This window comes from Anomaloglossus baeobatrachus, chromosome 8 (genome assembly GCF_048569485.1).
Source record: "Anomaloglossus baeobatrachus isolate aAnoBae1 chromosome 8, aAnoBae1.hap1, whole genome shotgun sequence".
NCBI lineage: Eukaryota > Metazoa > Chordata > Amphibia > Anura > Aromobatidae > Anomaloglossus > Anomaloglossus baeobatrachus.
The window spans coordinates 234471206-234489793 of record NC_134360.1 but is presented as its reverse complement, the minus strand read 5'-3'; the positions used below and the strand labels follow the sequence as shown (position 1 = coordinate 234489793).

The following is an 18588-nucleotide window of genomic DNA, read 5'->3' as shown; positions in this document are numbered from 1 at the left end:
GCCCTTGGCTATATACCCTCACTGATTACTCTAAGAGGAGACAACAGCATGTCGTCCGCAAAGAGCAAGGGTGCCAAGGCACAGGCTTATTTTGCAACCTGTACCTCTTGTGCGGCTATGTTACCTGCAGGTTCCACCTACCCTCATTGTGTGCAATGCTCGGCCCCTGTGGCACTCACTCAGCCGGAGCCTCGGTCACTAGTGGGCCCCTCGGCTCAGGTAGAACCACCGGCTTCCACTGTCCAGGGGGCAGGGACAGAGTTTGCAGTTTTGGCTGAGAAACTCTGAGTCGCTTTCACAATCCATGGCTCAGTCTATGGACAGATGGTCTGCTAAGATACTAGAAGCCTTGCAGTCCAGACCAGTAACACAGGCCCAGGGCACTGTGCGTTCATCGCCCCCAGGCCCCCCTCGGTCGGCGCAGCAAAGTGCTCCTGAGGTGACACCTAGGTCCCACGGTGAGGACTCCGACTCGGACCGCAGTCCCAGACCGGCTAAGCGGGCTCGCTGGGGACCTTCCTCGACTTCATCACGCTGCTCAGGGTCTCAGCATGAGGACTCTCTGGAGGATGAAGCGGAGGTCGCAGCTCAGGGCTCTGATCCTGACGGTGCTCTCAATCTTGATACACCCTGAAGGAGACGCCATAGTAAATGACCTTATAGCGTCCATCAACCAGGTGCTAGAACTTTCTCCTCCAACTCCACCTATAGAGGAGTCGGCTTCACAGCAGGAGAAACACCAGTTTAGGTTTCCCAAACGTACACGGAGTGCGTTTTTCGATCACTCTAACTTCAGAGATGCGGTCCAGAAGCACCGAGCATTTCCGGACAAGCGCTTTACTAGGCGCCTTAATGACACACGTTACCCCTTCCCCACTGAAGTAGTTAAGGGTTGTGCTCAGTGTCCCAAAGTGGATCCTCCAGTCTCTAGACTGGCGGCTAGATCCGTAGTATCAGTGGCAGATGGCTCATCGCTCAAGGATGACACTGACAGGCAAATAGAGCTCCTGATGAAATCCATCTATGAAGCCATAGGCGCGTCTTTTGCTCCGGCATTCGCAGCTGTGTGGGCACTCCAAGCTATCTCAGCTTGTCTGTCTGAGATTAATGCGGTCACACGTACCTCTACTCCGCAGGTTGTGTCTTTGACTTCTCAGGCGTCGGCCTTTTCGTCCTACGCTATGAACGCCGTCCTGGACTCTGCTAGCCGTACAGCGGTAGCATCCGCCAATTCGGTGGCAGTCCGCAGGGCCATGTGGCTACGCGAATGGAAGGCAGACTCTGCTTCCAAGAAGTTCTTAACCGGTTTGCCATTTTCTGGCGACCGTTTGTTTGGCGAGCAATTGGATGAAATTATTAAACAATCCAAGGGAAAGGACTCGTCCTTACCCCAGTCCAAACCAAACAGACCTCAGCAGCGAAAGATTCAACCGAGGTTTCGGTCCTTTCGGCCCTCAGCCAGGTCCCATTCCTCCACGTCCAACAGGTCAGAGAAGGGCCAGAGGAACTCTTCTGCATGGCGGTCTAAGTCACGTCCTAAAAAGACCGCCGGAGGAACCGCCCCCAAGGCGGCCTCATGACTTTCGGCCTCCCCACACCGCATCCTCGGTCGGTGGCAGGCTCTCCCGCTTTTGCGACACCTGGTGGCCACATGTCCAAGACCGATGGGTGAGAGACATTCTGTCTCACGGTTACAGGATAGAGCTCAGTTCTCGTCCTCCAACTCGTTTCTTCAGAACATCTCCGCCCCCCGAGCGAGCCGATGCACTTTTTCAGGCGGTGAACACTCTGAAGGCAGAAGGAGTTGTGATTCCCGTTCCCCCTCAGGAACATGGTCACGGCTTCTACTCCAACTTGTTCGTGGTGCCAAAAAAGGACGGATCATTCCGTCCCGTTCTGGACCTCAAACTGCTCAACAGACACGTGAGAACCAGACGGTTCCGGATGGAATCTCTCCGCTCTGTCATCGCCTCGATGTCCCAAGGAAACTTCCTAGCATCAATCGACATCAGGGATGCTTATCTCCATGTGCCGATTGCACCAGAGCATCAACGCTTCCTGCGTTTCGCCATCGGGGACGAACACCTTCAGTTCGTAGCACTGCCTTTCGGCCTGGCGACAGCCCCACGGGTCTTCACCAAGGTCATGGCAGCAGTAGTGGCGGTCCTACACTCTCAGGGCCACTCGGTGATCCCTTACTTAGACGATCTTCTAGTCAAGGCACCCTCTCGGGTGGCATGCCAACACAGCCTGACCATTGCCCTGGAGACTCTCCAGAGGTTCGGGTGGATCATCAATTTCCCAAAGTCAAAATTGACACCGACCCAATCGCTGACTTACCTCGGGATGGAGTTTCATACTCTCTCAGCGATAGTGAAGCTTCCGCTGGACAAACAGCGTTCACTACAGACAGGGGTGCACTCTCTCCTTCAAGCCCAGTCACACCCCTTGAGGCGCCTCATGCACTTCCTAGGGAAGATGGTGGCAGCAATGGAGGCAGTTCCCTTTGCGCAGTTTCATCTGCGTCCACTTCAATGGGACATTCTCCGCAAATGGGACAGGAGGTCGACGTCCCTAGACTGGAACATCTCCCTTTCACGGGCAGCCAAAACCTCTCTTCAGTGGTGGCTTCTTCCCACTTCTTTGTCAAAAGGAAAATCCTTCCTGCCCCCATCCTGGGCTGTGGTCACGACGGACGCGAGTCTGTCAGGGTGGGGAGCGGTCTTCCTCCACCACAGGGCTCAGGGAACCTGGACTCCGACAGAGTCCTCCCTTCAGATCAATGTTCTGGAGATAAGGGCAGTGTATCTAGCCCTAAAGGCATTCCAGCGGTGGCTGGAGGGCAGGCAGATCCGAATACAGTCGGACAACGCCACGGCGGTTGCGTACATCAACCACCAGGGCGGCACACGCAGTCGTCAAGCCTTCCAAGAAGTTCGGCGGATTCTGCTGTGGGCGGAAGCCACAGCATCCACCATATCCGCAGTTCACATCCCGGGCGTAGAAAACTGGGAAGCAGACTTTCTCAGTCGCCAGGGCATGGACGCAGGGGAATGGTCTCTTCACCCGGACGTGTTTCAAGAGATCTGTTGCCGCTGGGGAACGCCGGACGTCGACCTAATGGCGTCTCGGCACAACAACAAAGTCCCGGCATTCATGGCACGGTCTCAAGATCACAGAGCTCTGGCGGCAGACGCATTAGTTCAGGATTGGTCGCAGTTTCGACTGCCTTATGTATTTCCTCCTCTGGCACTGCTGCCCAGAGTGTTACGCAAGATCAGGTCCGACTGCTGCCGCGCCATCCTCATCGCTCCAGACTGGCCGAGGAGGTCGTGGTACCCGGATCTGTGGCACCTCACGGTGGGTCAACCGTGGGCACTCCCAGACCGACCAGACTTGCTGTCTCAAGGGCCATTTTTCCATCTGAATTCTGCGGCCCTCAACCTGACTGTGTGGCCATTGAGTCCTGGCTCCTAGCGTCCTCAGGGTTATCTCAAGATGTCATTGCCACTATGAGACAGGCCAGGAAACCAACGTCCGCCAAGATCTATTACAGGACTTGGAGGATCTTCTTATCCTGGTGCTCTGATCAGGGTTTTACTCCCTGGCCGTTTGCCTTACCCACTTTTCTTTCTTTCCTTCAATCCGGAATGGACAAGGGTTTGTCTCTCGGCTCTCTCAAGGGACAAGTATCGGCGCTTTCCGTGTTTTTTCAAAAGCGTCTAGCCAGGCTTCCGCAGGTCCGCACGTTCCTGCAGGGGGTTTGCCACATAGTCCCACCTTACAAGCGTCCGCTAGAACCCTGGGATCTTAACATGGTGCTGACGGCTCTCCAGAAGCCACCTTTCGAGCCGATGCGGGATGTCTCTCTATCACGCCTTTCGCAGAAGGTGGCCTTCCTAGTGGCAGTCACATCACTTAGGAGAGTGTCTGAGCTAGCAGCGCTGTCATGCAAAGCCCCCTTCCTGGTGTTTCACCAGGATAAGGTGGTTCTGCGTCCGGTCCCGGAATTTCTCCCTAAGGTGGTATCCCCTTTTCATCTCAATCAGGATATCTCCTTGCCTTCATTTTGCCCTCATCCAGTTCACCAATGTGAAAAGGATTTGCACTTGTTAGATCTCGTGAGAGCACTCAGGCTCTACATTTCTCGCACGGCGCCCCTGCGCCGTTCTGATGCGCTCTTTGCCCTTGTCGCTGGCCAGCGTAAGGGGTCGCAGGCTTCCAAGTCAACCTTGGCTCGGTGGATCAAGGAGCCGATTCTTGAAGCCTACCGTTCGTCTGGGCTTCCGATTCCTTCAGGGCTGAAGGCCCATTCTACCAGAGCCGTGGGTGCGTCCTGGGCCTTGCGACACCAGGCTACGGCTCAGCAGGTGTCAGGCGGCTACCTGGTCGAGTCTGCACACTTTCACAAAACACTATCAGGTGCATGCCTATGCTTCGGCAGATGCCAGCCTAGGTAGGCGAGTCCTTCAGGCGGCAATTGCCCACCTGTAAGAAGGGGCCGTTTTTTGGCTCTTTTTATCGAGGTATTCTTTTACCCACCCAGGGACTGCTTTTGGACATCCCAATTGTCTGGGTCTCCCAATGGAGCGACAAAGAAGGGAATTTTGTTTACCGTAAATTCCTTTTCTTCTAGCTCCTATTGGGAGACCCAGCACCCGCCCCTGTTCCCTTCGGGCTGTTGTTCTTTTGTGTACACGTTTTTCATGTTGAATTGTTCTTATGGTTCATGGTCTTCAGTTCTCCGAACATCCTTCGGATTGAATTTACCTTAGACCAATTTATAAGTTTCCTCCTTCCTGCTTTGGCACCAAAACTGATGGGCCCGTGATGCACGGGAGGGTGTATAGGCAGAGGTGAGGGGTTACACTTTTTAAAGTGTAATACTTTGTGTGGCCTCCGGAGGCAGAAGCTATACACCCAATTGTCTGGGTCTCCCAATAGGAGCTAGAAGAAAAGGAATTTACGGTAAGTAAACAAAATTCCCTTCTTTGTATGACAATCTTTTAATGAAGGCAGCGCTGGAGTAAAATGCAACAGTCGTTAACAAATAGTTAAGAAAATGGATTTGGTGCATCTTTCAACTATTGTCAGCGAGAAATGTTAGTGCAGGGGCTGGAGTAGGGATTCGGGGGGAGCAGAACACGTATATTACATTAAGGCCTTGGTTCCATTTGTGATTATCACTGATGCGCGCAATCCAAAAAAAAACATCGGCTTGCACTTGTACCGTTGTTAATCAATCGGGCAGTGTCCATCTGCAATTTTTTTCTAATGCCATATTTGCATGCGAAAAAAAAATCATAGCATGCTGCATTTGGCAGCGAGTTTCTGCTCACATGCACCCATACAACTCTGTGGGTGCGTGTGAAACATTGGACTGCACTCGGATGTCATCCGAGTACAGTGTGATATACTGTGAGACAGGCCGAGGAGATGCGGGAGAAAGTACTGTGTCCCTCTCCTCCGCAGTTGTGATCCGATCTCAGGATCGGATCACCATACAATAACACTTGGTTTACTCTCGCAGCTGAGGGTCATTAGCATATTGCATCCGATACTCTTATACCGGAAACAATGTGCAAGTGGAGCCAAGGCCTAATGGTCTATACGCATCTGTATCATCAAGGTTCACAGTTCATTCACTCCTGTATGATTTTTGTTTTTTCCCCTGTTTTATATCTATATAGTTTCGCCAGATCCTAGACAGGAAATTAAAACCTTGAAATGGGCGATCTCCCAGTTTGCCTCTGTGGAGAGAATAGTCGGAGAAGACAAATACTTCTGTGAGACCTGCCATCACTACACGGAAGCAGAGAGAAGTCTCCTGTTTGATAAGATCCCAGAAATTGTGACCATTCATCTCAAATGTTTTGCTGCAAAAAGCTCAGAGTAAGTCTCACCAAATCCTTCATGTTATGTAATAGATGTAGATGATTGCTTCTGATTTTATAGGGGAACTTTTCAAACCAAAACTTTGGTGTGTCGCCATTTTGAGACCCATAATTATTTTTGATATAAGAGGAGCCGTCAGGGCGGTCATTTTTTATAGGACTATAGTCAATGTTTTTGGTCAGGGCTGTAGAGTCAGTCTAAAATGTACCGACTCCTAAAATATATAATAAATTGGGTACAGTAGTTCAATGCAGAATGTGCTGAATATTTTTTATAAGAATTTGGGAAAGTTATGAAATGTCCTATAAATATGTGTTTCTTCGGCGCTCCATTGGGAGACCCAGACGATTGGGTGTATAGCACTGCCTCCGGAGGCCACACAAAGCATTACACTAAAAAGTGTAAGGCCCCTCCCCTTCTGGCTATACACCCCCCGTGGGATCACGGGCTCATCAGTTTTCAAGCTTTGTGCGAAGGAGGTCAGACATCCACGCATAGCTCCACTGTTTAGTCAGCAGTAGCTGCTGACTATATCGGATGGAAGAAAAGAGGGCCCATACTAGGGCCCCCAGCATGCTCCCTTCTCACCCCATTCCTATTGGCGGTGTTTGTTAAGGTTGAGGTACCCATTGTGGGTACGGAGGCTGGAGCCCACATGCTGCTTTCCTTCCCCATCCCCCTGAGGGGCTCTGAGGAAGTGGGATCTTACCGGCCCCCAAACCCTGAGGCCGAGCTCCATCCACAGACCCAGAGACCCTGCTGGAGGAGCTGAGTACAGTCAGGGACAAGGCCCTGCAACGTTCAGGTACTCTGTGTCCCCGCACAGACAGGCCACGCACACTCCAGGCTTGCTGGGTGTGCTAGTGCGCCGGGGGCACTAGCGCTGCGCGCTCGGGTTAGAGTCACTGCAGCTTAGCTGAGTGATTTTATGTCTTGGGAACTACCGCGCCGGCCGCTCCGGGAGCGGCGGCGCCGCTGGGACTTGTAGTGCGCCGGGGACTCGCGCTGCCCGCGCTTTTACGGCGGCAGCGCTCATAAATCTAGTCCCCGGCTTTTGCGGCCTAGCTCTGCTTCGTTCCCGCCCCCACCCTGTCAATCAGGGAAAGGGAGAGACGCTGTGCAATAGGCAGCGCCGAGGGCTGGAGCCTTATTTACATGCTCCAGCCCTCTCACTGGGCACAGTGGGGACGCAAGTTTCCCGCTCTTGGTCTCAACACGCCCAGGGCCCGCCCCTCTCCACAGGACGCCGGCAGCCATTCCTGCATGCAGTCTGGCTGGAGAACGGACACAGGCTCTGGGGGACTCAGACAAGGGACTCTGGCGACCACACACCCGCGTTTATGCGGGCGGTAAGCTGCACATAAGTGCTGGCCCCACTAGTGCCACAGTGTTATTTGGTGCATTTTTTCCCTGTACCATATATATTTATATTTCACTGTACAGTCGCTTCTTGGCTTATACCCTACATTGCTCTGAGGAGACAACAACATGTCATCCGCAAAACGCAAGGGTGCCAAGGCACAGGCGGTACGCACTGCTTGTGCCGCATGTGGGGCTAATCTACCGGCAGGTTCCAATGACCCCCATTGTGTGCAATGTTCAATCCCTGTGCCACTTCGGCAGCCAGAGTCTATGGTAGTAGTGGCCCAGGCAGAGACGCCTGTGAACCCTGCCCCGGTGACGGGGACAGAATTTGCAGTTTTTGCTGATAAGATGTCTGTGACTATGACAAAAATCCTGGAAACCTTGCAGTCCAGGCCAGTTTCTCAGACCATGGACACTGCTGTGTCTATGCTCCCCGGTCCCCCTCAGTTGGAACTAATCCGTACTTCAAGGGGGTCCCAGGCATCACAGGCTGAAGACTCTGACTCGGATGACAGTCCCAGGCAGCCTAAGCGGGCTCGCTGGGAAAGACCCTCGCCGTCATCACACTGGTCAGGGTCTCAGCGAGACGAGGCTCTGTATGAGGAGACAGAGGTGGGTGATCAGGAATCTAATCCTGACACCGCTCTCAATCTAGATACCCCTGATGGTGACGCTATGGTAAATGACCTTATAGCGGCCATCAATAGACTGTTGGATATTTCTCCCCCAGCCCCTTCAGCAGAGGAGGCAGCAGCAGAGCAGGAGAAGTTCCATTTCCGGTATCCTAAGCGTAAATTGAGTACTTTTCTGGACCACTCTGACTTCAGAGAATCAGTCCAGAAACATCATGCTTATCCAGATAAGCGTTTCTCCAAACGTCTTAAGGATACACGTTATCCCTTTCCCCCTGACGTGGTCAAACGCTGGACCCAGTGTCCAAAGGTGGACCCCCCAATCTCCAGGCTTGCGGCTAGATCCATAGTTGCAGTGGAAGATGGGGCTTCACTTAGATGCCAATGACAGACAGATGGACCTTTGGTTAAAGTCTGTCTATGAAGCTATCGGCGCGTCGTTTGCTCCAGCATTTGCGGCCGTGTGGGCACTCCAAGCTATTTCAGCTGGCCTGGCACAGGTGGACTCTATCATATGTCCAGCAGTGCCGCGAGTAGCGTCCCTAACCTCGCAAATGTCTGCGTTTGCGACTTACGCTATCAACGCTGTCCTAGACTCTACGAGCCGTACCTCAATGGCGTCTGCCAACTCTGTCGTTTTGCGCAGAGCCTTGTGGTTAAAGGAATGGAAAGCAGATTCTGCTTCCAAGAAATGTTTAACCAGCTTGCCACTATCTGGAGACAGACTGTTTGGTGAGCAATTGGCTGAGATCATTAAACAGTCCAAGGGTAAGGACTCCTCCTTACCCCAGCCCAGATCGAGCAAACCTCAACAGAGGAAGTGGCAGTCGAGGTTTCGGTCCTTTCGAGGCTCCAGCAAGACCCAATTCTCCTCGTCCAAAGGGACTCAGAAGGAGCAAAGGAGCTCAGATTCCTGGCGGGCTCATTCACGCCCCAAGAAAGCAACCGGAGGAACCGCTTCCAAGGCGGCTGCCTCATGACTTTCGGCCTCATCCCTCCGCATCCTCGGTCGGTGGCAGGCTCTCCCGCTTTTGCGACATTTGGCTGCCACAGGTCAAAGACCGGTGGGTAGCAGACATTTTGTCTCACGGGTACAGGATAGAATTCAGTTCTCATCCTCCGCCTCGGTTCTTCAGAACCTCCCCACATCCCGACCGAGCAAATGCCCTTCTGCAGGCGGTGTGCTCACTAAGAGCAGAAGGAGTGGTGATCCCTGTTCCTCTGCAGGAACAAGGACAAGGTTTTTACTCCAATCTCTTCGTGGTTCCAAAAAAGGACGGCTCGTTCCGTCCTGTTCTGGACCTAAAGCTGCTCAACAAGCATGTGAACGCCAGGCGGTTCCGGATGGAATCCCTCCGATCCGTCATTGCCTCAATGTCTCAAGGAGATTTCCTTGCATCAATAGACATCAAAGATGCTTATCTCCACGTGCCGATTGCTACAGAGCACCAACGTTTTTTTTACGTTTCGTGATAGGAGACGACCATCTCCAGTTCGTAGCTCTGCCATTTGGTCTGGCGACAGCCCCACGGGTTTTCACCAAGGTCATGGCGGCAGTGGTAGCAGTCTTGCATTCTCAGGGACATTCGGTGATTCCTTACTTAGACGATCTACTTGTCAAAGCACCCTCTCAAGAGGCATGCCAACACAGCCTGAATGTTGCGCTGGAGACTCTCCAGACTTTCGGGTGGATCATCAACTTTTCAAAGTCAAACCTGGCACCGACTCAATCACTAACGTATCTTGGCAGGGAGTTTCATACTCTCTCAGCGATAGTGAAGCTTCCGCTGGACAAGCAGCGGTCACTACAGACAGGGGTGCAGTCTCTCCTTCAGGGTCAGTCGCACCCCTTAAGGCGCCTCATGCACTTCCTAGGGAAGATGGTGGCAGCAATGGAAGCAGTCCCGTTCGCGCAGTTTCATCTGCGTCCACTTCAATGGGACATTCTCCGCCAATGGGACGGGAAGACAACTTCCCTAGACAGGAAAGTCTCCCTTTCTCAGACGGCCAAGGACTCTCTGCAATGGTGGCTTCTTCTCACCTCATTATCACAGGGAAGATCATTCCTGCCCCCATCCTGGGCAGTGGTCACGACAGACGCGAGTCTGTCAGGGTGGGGAGCAGTTTTTCTCCACCACAGGGCTCAAGGGACGTGGACTCAGCAGGAGTCCACCCTTCAGATCAATGTTCTGGAAATCAGGGCAGTGTATCTTGCCCTATTAGCCTTCCAGCAGTGGCTGGAAGGAAAGCAGATCCGAATTCAGTCGGACAACTCCACAGCGGTGACATACATCAACCACCAAGGAGGGACACGCAGTCGGCAAGCCTTCCAGGAAGTCAGGCGGATTCTGATGTGGGTGGAGGAAAGAGCATCCACCATATCCGCAGTTCACATCCCGGGCGTAGAAAACTGGGAAGCAGACTTCCTCAGTCGCCAGGGCATGGACGCAGGGGAATGGTCCCTTCACCCGGACATGTTTCAGGAAATCTGCCGCCGCTGGGGGGTGCCGGACGTCGACCTAATGGCGTCTCGGCACAACAACAAGGTCCCGACCTTCATAGCGCGGTCTCGCGATCAAAGAGCTCTAGCGGCAGACGCCTTAGTGCAAGATTGGTCGCAGTTCCGGCTCCCTTATGTGTTTCCACCTCTGGCACTCTTGCCCAGAGTGTTACGCAAGATCAGATCCGATTGCGGCCGCGTCATACTCGTCGCCCCAGACTGGCCGAGGAGGTCGTGGTACCCGGATCTGTGGCATCTCACGGTCGGCCAACCGTGGGCACTACCAGACCGACCAGACTTACTGTCCCAAGGGCCGTTTTTCCATCGGAATTCTGCGGCCCTGAACCTGACTGTGTGGCCATTGAGTCCTGGATCCTAGCGTCTTCAGGATTATCCCAAGGGGTCGTTGCCACCATGAGACAGGCTAGGAAGCCCACGTCTGCTAAGATCTACCACAGAACGTGGAAGATATTCTTATCCTGGTGCTCTGCACAAGGAGTATCCCCCTGGCCATTCACGTTACCTGTCTTTCTTTCCTTCCTGCAATCTGGGTTGGAAAAGGGCTTGTCGCTCGGCTCCCTTAAAGGGCAAGTCTCGGCACTATCCGTGTTTTTTCAGAAGCGTCTAGCGCGACTGTCTAAGGTGCGCACGTTCCTGCAGGGGGTGTGTCATATCGTACCTCCGTACAGGAGGCCGTTAGATCCGTGGGATCTAAACAAGGTCCTTGTTGCTCTCCAGAGGCCGCCTTTCGAGCCCCTGAGGGATGTGTCACTTTCTCGACTCTCACAGAAAGTGGCATTTCTGGTAGCGGTCACGTCTCTTCGGAGAGTGTCTGAACTAGCAGCGCTGTCATCCAAAGCTCCCTTCCTGGTGTTCCACCAGGACAAGGTAGTGCTGCGCCCCATTCAGGAGTTTCTCCCTAAGGTGGTATCCTCTTTTCACCTTAATCAGGATATCTCCTTGCCTTCCTTTTATCCGCATGCAGTTCATCGGTATGAAAAGGATCTACATTTGTTGGATCTGGTGAGAGCACTCAGAATCTACATTTCCCGCACGGCGCCGCTCGGATGCACTCTTTGTCCTTGTCGCTGGTAAGCGCAAAGGGTCGCAGGCTTCAAAAGCCACCCTGGCTCGATGGATCAAAGAACCAATTCTTGAAGCCTACCGTTCTGCTGGGCTTCCGGTTCCATCAGGGCTGAAGGCCCATTCTGCCAGAGCCGTGGGTGCGTCCTGGGCATTTCGACACCAGGCTACGGCTCAACAGGTGTGCCAGGCAGCTACCTGGTCGAGTCTGCACACTTTCACCAAACATTATCAGGTGCATACCTATGCTTCGGCGGACGCCAGCCTAGGTAGAAGAGTCCTGCAGGCGGCAGTTGCCTCCCCGTAGGGGAGGGCTGTCTTTGCAGCTCTAACATGAGGTATTTCTTTACCCACCCAGGGACAGCTTTTGGACGTCCCAATCGTCTGGGTCTCCCAATGGAGCGCCGAAGAAGAAGGGAATTTTGTTACTTACCGTAAATTCCTTTTCTTCTAGCTCCTATTGGGAGACCCAGCACCCGCCCTGTTGTCCTTCGGGATTTTTGGTTGTTTTTCGGGTACACATGTTGTTCATGTTAAACGGTTTTCAGTTCTCCGACGTTACTTCGGAGTGAATTTGTTTAAACCAGTTATTGGCTTTCCTCCTTCTTGCTTTTGCACTAAAACTGATCAGCCCGTGATCCCACGGGGGGTGTATAGCCAGAAGGGGAGGGGCCTTACACTTTTTAGTGTAATGCTTTGTGTGGCCTCCGGAGGCAGTGCTATACACCCCAATCGTCTGGGTCTCCCAATAGGAGCTAGAAGAAAAGGAATTTACGGTAAGTAACAAAATTCCCTTCTTTTCCTCCGCGCTCTATGCAGACCCATCTGCAGGTTTTCCCCTCTACAGACACATCTGCAGGTTTTTCCTTCCGCTCTGTATACAGACACATCTGCAGGTTTCTCCCTCCACGCTATAAAGACACACATCTGCAGGTTTTTCCCTCCGCTCTCTATAAAGACATCTGCAGGTTTTTCTCACTATCTGACATGAAATCAGAATAAACCTCCTGTTTTAGGTCAATTAGGAACCAAAATTATTTATAATTTGCAAATGCCAGAATAATGAGAGAGAATGTTTTAAGGCCTTTTTTATTACTTTCTGCAAAGTCAAAAGTTTACTTGACATGCGGGACATTTGTGATCATGCACACTGACCCCCCCCCCCCCCCCCCCTATGCCTGTCACCACTGATGCTGGGCAATGGGCATTGAATAGCATGTTTGCACACCCACAGGGGCGTGGTAACATGCTAAGAGGGCAGACTATTTGGGGGATAGAACGCCATTGCGACTAGTCCCTGCGCTCATTAGCATATCATAAAGGATCTTTAGAAATACTTTTACTAAATATCCCTTTATGCTACTAGAAGCAGGGATTAGCAATATGCACACAGAACTGCTCGTGGTTCTGGGTGCATACGGCACCTGACAGGTTCCCTTTAACCAGGCAGCAGTAGTGTGGCGTTTGTGTGGCCTTTATCCCCTTGTTCTGTTTTTGACCCCATCCAAAAAATACTTGCAGAAATGTCTTTAGCCCTGCAGGATCAGTTGACATTACATAGTGGGTTTTGATATAAAGCTTGCATGTTTTTATCTTCCAGCTTTGACTGTTATGGCGGCCTTTCTAAGGTGAACACCCCCTTGCTAACACCGTTACAACTGTCCCTAGAGGAGTGGAGCACCAAGCCGTCGAGGGATCTTTATGGGCTTTTTGCGGTGGTAATGCACAGTGGAGTGACCATCAGCAGCGGACATTACACGGCATACGTCAAACTCGGGGACCTCCGCCTCCAGATCGACCAGGTGAAGGCTCCTACTGACCGCAAGGAATTAATAAAGACCGAGCCACCGACTGAAGAAGAAGCTCGAACGGCCGACGGCGAAGTCACTTTTCGAACCGGTGCAAACAACAAAGTCGCCAAAAAGAATACGGACACAGTCGGCCTCCTTGGAGGACAGAAAAGTAAACCTGACTTTGAGCAGCTGCCTGCACCGAAACTCCCCAAAACTGAGCAAAGTCAGGGCACGTTCACGGATAACAAAGGACTAGCAGGTACCGGCCTCAATGGGGACGCCCATGTTGAAAATGACAAAATCCTGCAAACTTCCACCACTGGCGACAAGACTGCATTGTACATGCTGCAAAGTCTGCGGGAATACGAGGGAAAGTGGCTGCTCTTTGACGATTCAGAAGTAAAAGTGACTGAAGAAAGGGACTTTTTGACCACAATTTCCCCGACTACTCAGTCAACATCCACTCCCTATTTGCTGTTTTACAAGAGGATTGTAGAGTAGTCCCAGCTCCAGTCTGCAGCTGCCTGTATCATATGTAAAGTGTCCGTCTCCACCAGTGCATGTATATATCTGTATATAGTAAGGTCTATGTGTGACTGACACGCTGTGCAGTCCTACAGATCATGTAGAGCCCTGGTATGTATATACTCTAGAGATTTGTGTACAATCCCCCCCCGTATAGACACTTATTATATTAACCAATATTTTTCTTGTTTTAATAGTTTCCTACTTTATATACTAAATGAAATATATTGGTCTAGTGACCAGAACGTGGCAGCTTTCTACATGGGTAACGTAAATTTATGCAAAATTATTGTCAGATCAGCAATAAGTTATAGACGTCTACAACCTATTTATTACCAGGTCTGTGATCTCCAGACACAGACATTACAGGGCGACTTCAGGAAAACAAGAGTTTCTTATTGATGTTTCATAGAATTTTTCTTAAGAATCTTTGTATTTCAAAGTGATGTCTTTTGTGACCGCGCACAGGATTTGTAATTGGATAAAAGTTTTTTTAGATTTCTACCAGGATCTGTTTTTTTTTGTTTGTTTTTATTTTGTGATTGATCCGTAATGCATAGTGTTATGTTTTATTTCTTCGGCGCTCCATTGGGAGACCCAGACGATTGGTGTATAGCACTGCCTCCGGAGGCCACACAAAGTATTACACTAAAAAGTGTAAGGCCCCTCCCCTTCTGCATATACACCCCCCGTGGATCACGGGCTGCTTCAGTTTTATGCTTTGTGCGAAGGAGGTCAGACATCCACGCATAGCTCCACTGTTTTTAGTCAGCAGCAGCTGCTGACTATGTCGGATGGAAGAAAAGAGGGCCCATAACAGGGCCCCCAGCATGCTCCCTTCTCACCCCACTTTTGTCGGGTGTTTGTTAAGGTTGAGGTACCCATTGCGGGTACGGAGGCTGGAGCCCACATGCTGTTTTCCTTCCCCATCCCCCCTCGGGGCTCTGGGTGAAGTGGGATCTTACCGGTCTCCAGGCACTGAGACCGGGCTCCATCCACAGACCCGGAGATCCTGCTGGATATGGAGCTGGGTATCGTCAGGGACAGGGCCCTGCTACATTAAGGTACTCTGTGTCTCCGTACACATCGCGCACACACACACCAGCATTGCTGGGAGTGCTAGTGCGCCGGGGACAACAGCGCGGAGCGCTTGTGCTATTATTCACTGCAGCTTAGCTGAGTGAATTTATGTGTTAGAAACTGCCGCGCCGGCCGCTGCGGGGTGTTTTACACTGTGGCGCGGCTGGGACTTGTGGTGCGCCGGGGACTTCCGCGCTGGCCGTGCATAGGACGGCCGCGCTTATTACTCGAGTCCCCGGCTTTGCGGCCTAGTTTTCACTTCGTTCCCGCCCCCAGCCCTGCCAGTCAGGGGAGGGGCGGGACGCTGTACAGACAGTCAGCGCCGAGAGCTGGAGTCTGCTTTGCATTCTCCAGCCCCCTTCACTGGACACAGTGGGACGCCAGTTTCCCGCTCTTGTCTGGGGCACGCCCACGGCCCGCCCCTCTTCACAAGACGCCGGCAGCCATTCCTGCACGCAGTCTGGGCTGGAGAAGGGAGACAAGCTCTGGGCAACCAGTCACAGGATTCGGGCGACCACACACCCGCCTTTGGGCGGGCGGTAAGCAGCACCTGAAGTGCTGACCCCACTAATGCCATTTGTACTTTATGCCTAGATGGCTAGACTACAGCAGCAAAAAGCAAGGGTGCTAAGGCACAGGCTTTCTAGGCTGCTTGTATTGCATGTGCTGAAGTGTTCATTTGTACTTTATGCTGGTATGCTATACACTGCACTGTACGGTCGCTATTCTTGGCTATATACTCCTAGATGGCTGGACAACAGCAGCAAAAAAGCAAGGGTGCTAAGGCACAGGCTTTCTATGCTGCTTGTACTGCATGTGCTGAAGTGTTCATTTGTACTTTCTGCTTGTATGCTATACATTGCACTGTACGGTCGCTATTCTTGGCTATATGCTTCTAGATGGCTAGACAACAGCAGCAAAAAAGAAAGGGTGTTAAGGCACAGGCTTTCTATGCTGATTGTACTGCACGTGATACTGTTCCACACGGCAGGTTCCACTGTCCCCATTGTGTGCAATGCTCCCCTGTAGCACTTGGTCAGCCGGGGTCTCTGCTAGAGGTGGCCAAAGGAACCACCTGTGAACCCTGTCCAGGGACAGGGACGGAGTTGCAGTTTCGGCTGATAGGTCTGTGACTGTGACTAACATCTTAGAGACTTTGCAGTCCGGACGGACCATGGGCAATGTTGATACACCCTCATTTGGAACAAATCAGTGCTCCGGGGGGGTCCCATGCATCCCAGGGCGCAGGCTCTGACACGGACGACAGTCCCAGACAGTCTAAGCGAGCTCGCTGGGAGCGGCACTCGGCTTCATCACTGGTTAGGGTCCCAGCGGGACTCTCTGTATGATGAGGCAGACGTAGCTGATCAGGACTCTGATCCTGAGACCGCTCTCAATCCGGATACTCCGGATGGTGACGCCATAGTGAATGATCTTCTAGCGTCCATCAAGGGAATGTTGGATATTTCTTCAGCGCTCTATTGGGAGACCCAGACGATTGGGGTATAGCTACTGCCCTCTGGAGGCCACACAAAGCACTACATTAAAAGTGCAAGGCCCCTCCCCCTCTGGCTATACCCCCCCCGTGGTATCACGGGTTCTCCAGTTTTAGCTTTGTGTGCGAAGGAGGTCAGACATTCCATGCATAGCTCCACAGATTTTAGTCAGCAGTAGCTGCTGACTATTTCGGATGGAAGAAAAGAGGACACATATAGTGTCCCCAGCATGCTCCCTTCTCACCCCTGGATGGTGTTGTAAGGTTGAGGTACCTATTGCTGGTACAGGGCTGGAGCCTGACATGCTGTTTTCCTTCCACATCCCCTGGTAGGGCTCTGTGGAAGTGGGATCCTGCCGGCCTCTCAGCTCTGACGCCGGGCTCCATCCACAGACCCATTAGAACCTGATGGAGACGGAGCAGGAGTACGATCAGGGACAGGCCCTGCATCATACAGGTACTCTGTGTCCCCGGCAGGCACAGACACACTCCGGGCTGGCTGGGTGTTGTAGTGCGCCGGGGACCGCAACGTTGGAGCTAGTGTCCCTACAGATTACTGGGGGATTGTTTGTGTATGGGAACGCAGCGCCGACCCCCTCTGGACCGGGCGGCGCTGCTGTGACTTGTGGTGCGCCGGGGATCCGCCGTCCGCGCTTTTACGGCGGCGGCGGTTATAAATTGAGTCCCCGGCTTTTTGGGCCTAGGACGCCGGCAGCTCCGATTCGTTCCCGCCCCCACCCTGTCATTCAGGGTAGGGGAGAGACGCTGTTCGCTAGCAGCGACGAGGGCTGGAGCCTGATTTACATGCTCCAGCCCTCACACTAGGCACAGAGGGAAGCAGGCTTCCCGCTCTTAGCCAGGAACGCCCAGGGCCCGCCCCCCTTCTCTCTCAGGACGCCGGCAGCCATTACATGCAGTCTGGCTGGAGGAAGGACGCAAGGCTCTGGGAGACCTGGACTAGGGGCTATCTGGCGACCACACACCCGCTTTTTAAGCGGGCGGTAAGCGATTTTTCTGTGCTGGTCCCTCTAGTGCCTCACGGTGTATTGGTGTACTGTGTAGGATATAGAGATATTGTATTCTTGCACTGTAAGGTCGCTTCTGGCTGCATCTCCCAGATCACTCTGTGGAAGCAACAACATGCCATCCTCAAAACGCAAGGCTGCCAAGGCTAGGGCTGTGTATACTGCGTGTGCTGCATGTGGGGCTAATCTACCAGCAGGCTCCGATGACCCCCATTGTGTGCAATGCTCCGACCCGGTGCTGCTTCGCCAGCCGGAGTCAGGAGGGAGAGTGACCCAGGCTGAGACGCCTGTAAGTCCTGCCCCGGTGACAGGGACAGACTTTGCAGTTTTTGCTGATAATATGTCTGTCTCTATGGCAAAAATACTTGAAACCTTGCAATCTATGCATGGGGCTCAGTCTTTGGGCACGGCGAGGCCTCTGTCCTCAGGTCCCCCTCACTTGGAATTAATCCAGCCCACAGGGGAGTCCCCGGCTTCACAGGCCGAGGATTATGAGTCAGATGATAGCCCCAGCCACCCTAAGCGAGCTCGCTGGGAAAGACCCTCGACGTCATCACACTGCTCAGGTCTCAGCGCAATCAGTCTCCCGGTGATGTGTCTGATGAGAGTGATCAGGAATCCATTCCTGGAACCCCTCTCAACCTGGATACCCCTGATGGGGATGCCATGGTAAACGACCTTATCTCAGCCATCAATAGGCTGTTGGATATTTCTCCCCCAGCCCCTTCAGCAGAAGAGGCGGCTGCGGAGCAGGAGAAGTTTCGTTTCCTTTATCCCAAGCGTAAATTGAGTGCTTTGTTGGATCACGCTGACTTCAGAGAATCAATCCAGAAGCACGACGCTCACCCAGAAAGGCGTTTCTCTAAACGATCTAAAGATACGCGTTTCCCTTTCCCCCCTGAGGTGGTCAAGCGCTGGACACAGTGTCCAAAGGTAGACCCCCGATTTCCAAACTCGCAGCTAGGTCCATAGTTGCAGTGGAGGATGGCGCTTCACTTAAAGATGCCAATGACAGACAGATGGACCTTTGGTTAAAATCTGTCTATGAAGCTATCGGCGCGTCGTTTGCTCCGGCATTCGCAGCCGTATGGGCACTCCAGGCTATTTCAGCTGGCTTAGCAAAAGTGGATGCTATCATACATCCAGCAGTGCCGCAAGTGGCGCACCTTACCACGCAGATGTCGGCGTTTGCGTC

At 52.6% G+C, this 18588-nt stretch overlaps 1 protein-coding gene across 1 annotated transcript in view; it reads left to right on the top strand.

Annotated features, from left to right (window-relative positions):
- Positions 1 to 14291, top strand: part of USP1 (ubiquitin specific peptidase 1) — a 49410-nt gene extending 35119 nt beyond the window's left edge. The window contains exons 8-9 of the mRNA XM_075321153.1: positions 5691 to 5892; positions 13076 to 14291. Coding sequence (XP_075177268.1) covers positions 5691 to 5892; positions 13076 to 13769 — 896 coding nt within the window. The 3' untranslated portion in view covers positions 13770 to 14291. The remainder of the gene's footprint in view (positions 1 to 5690; positions 5893 to 13075) is intronic.
- Positions 14292 to 18588: the final 4297 nt, after the last annotated feature.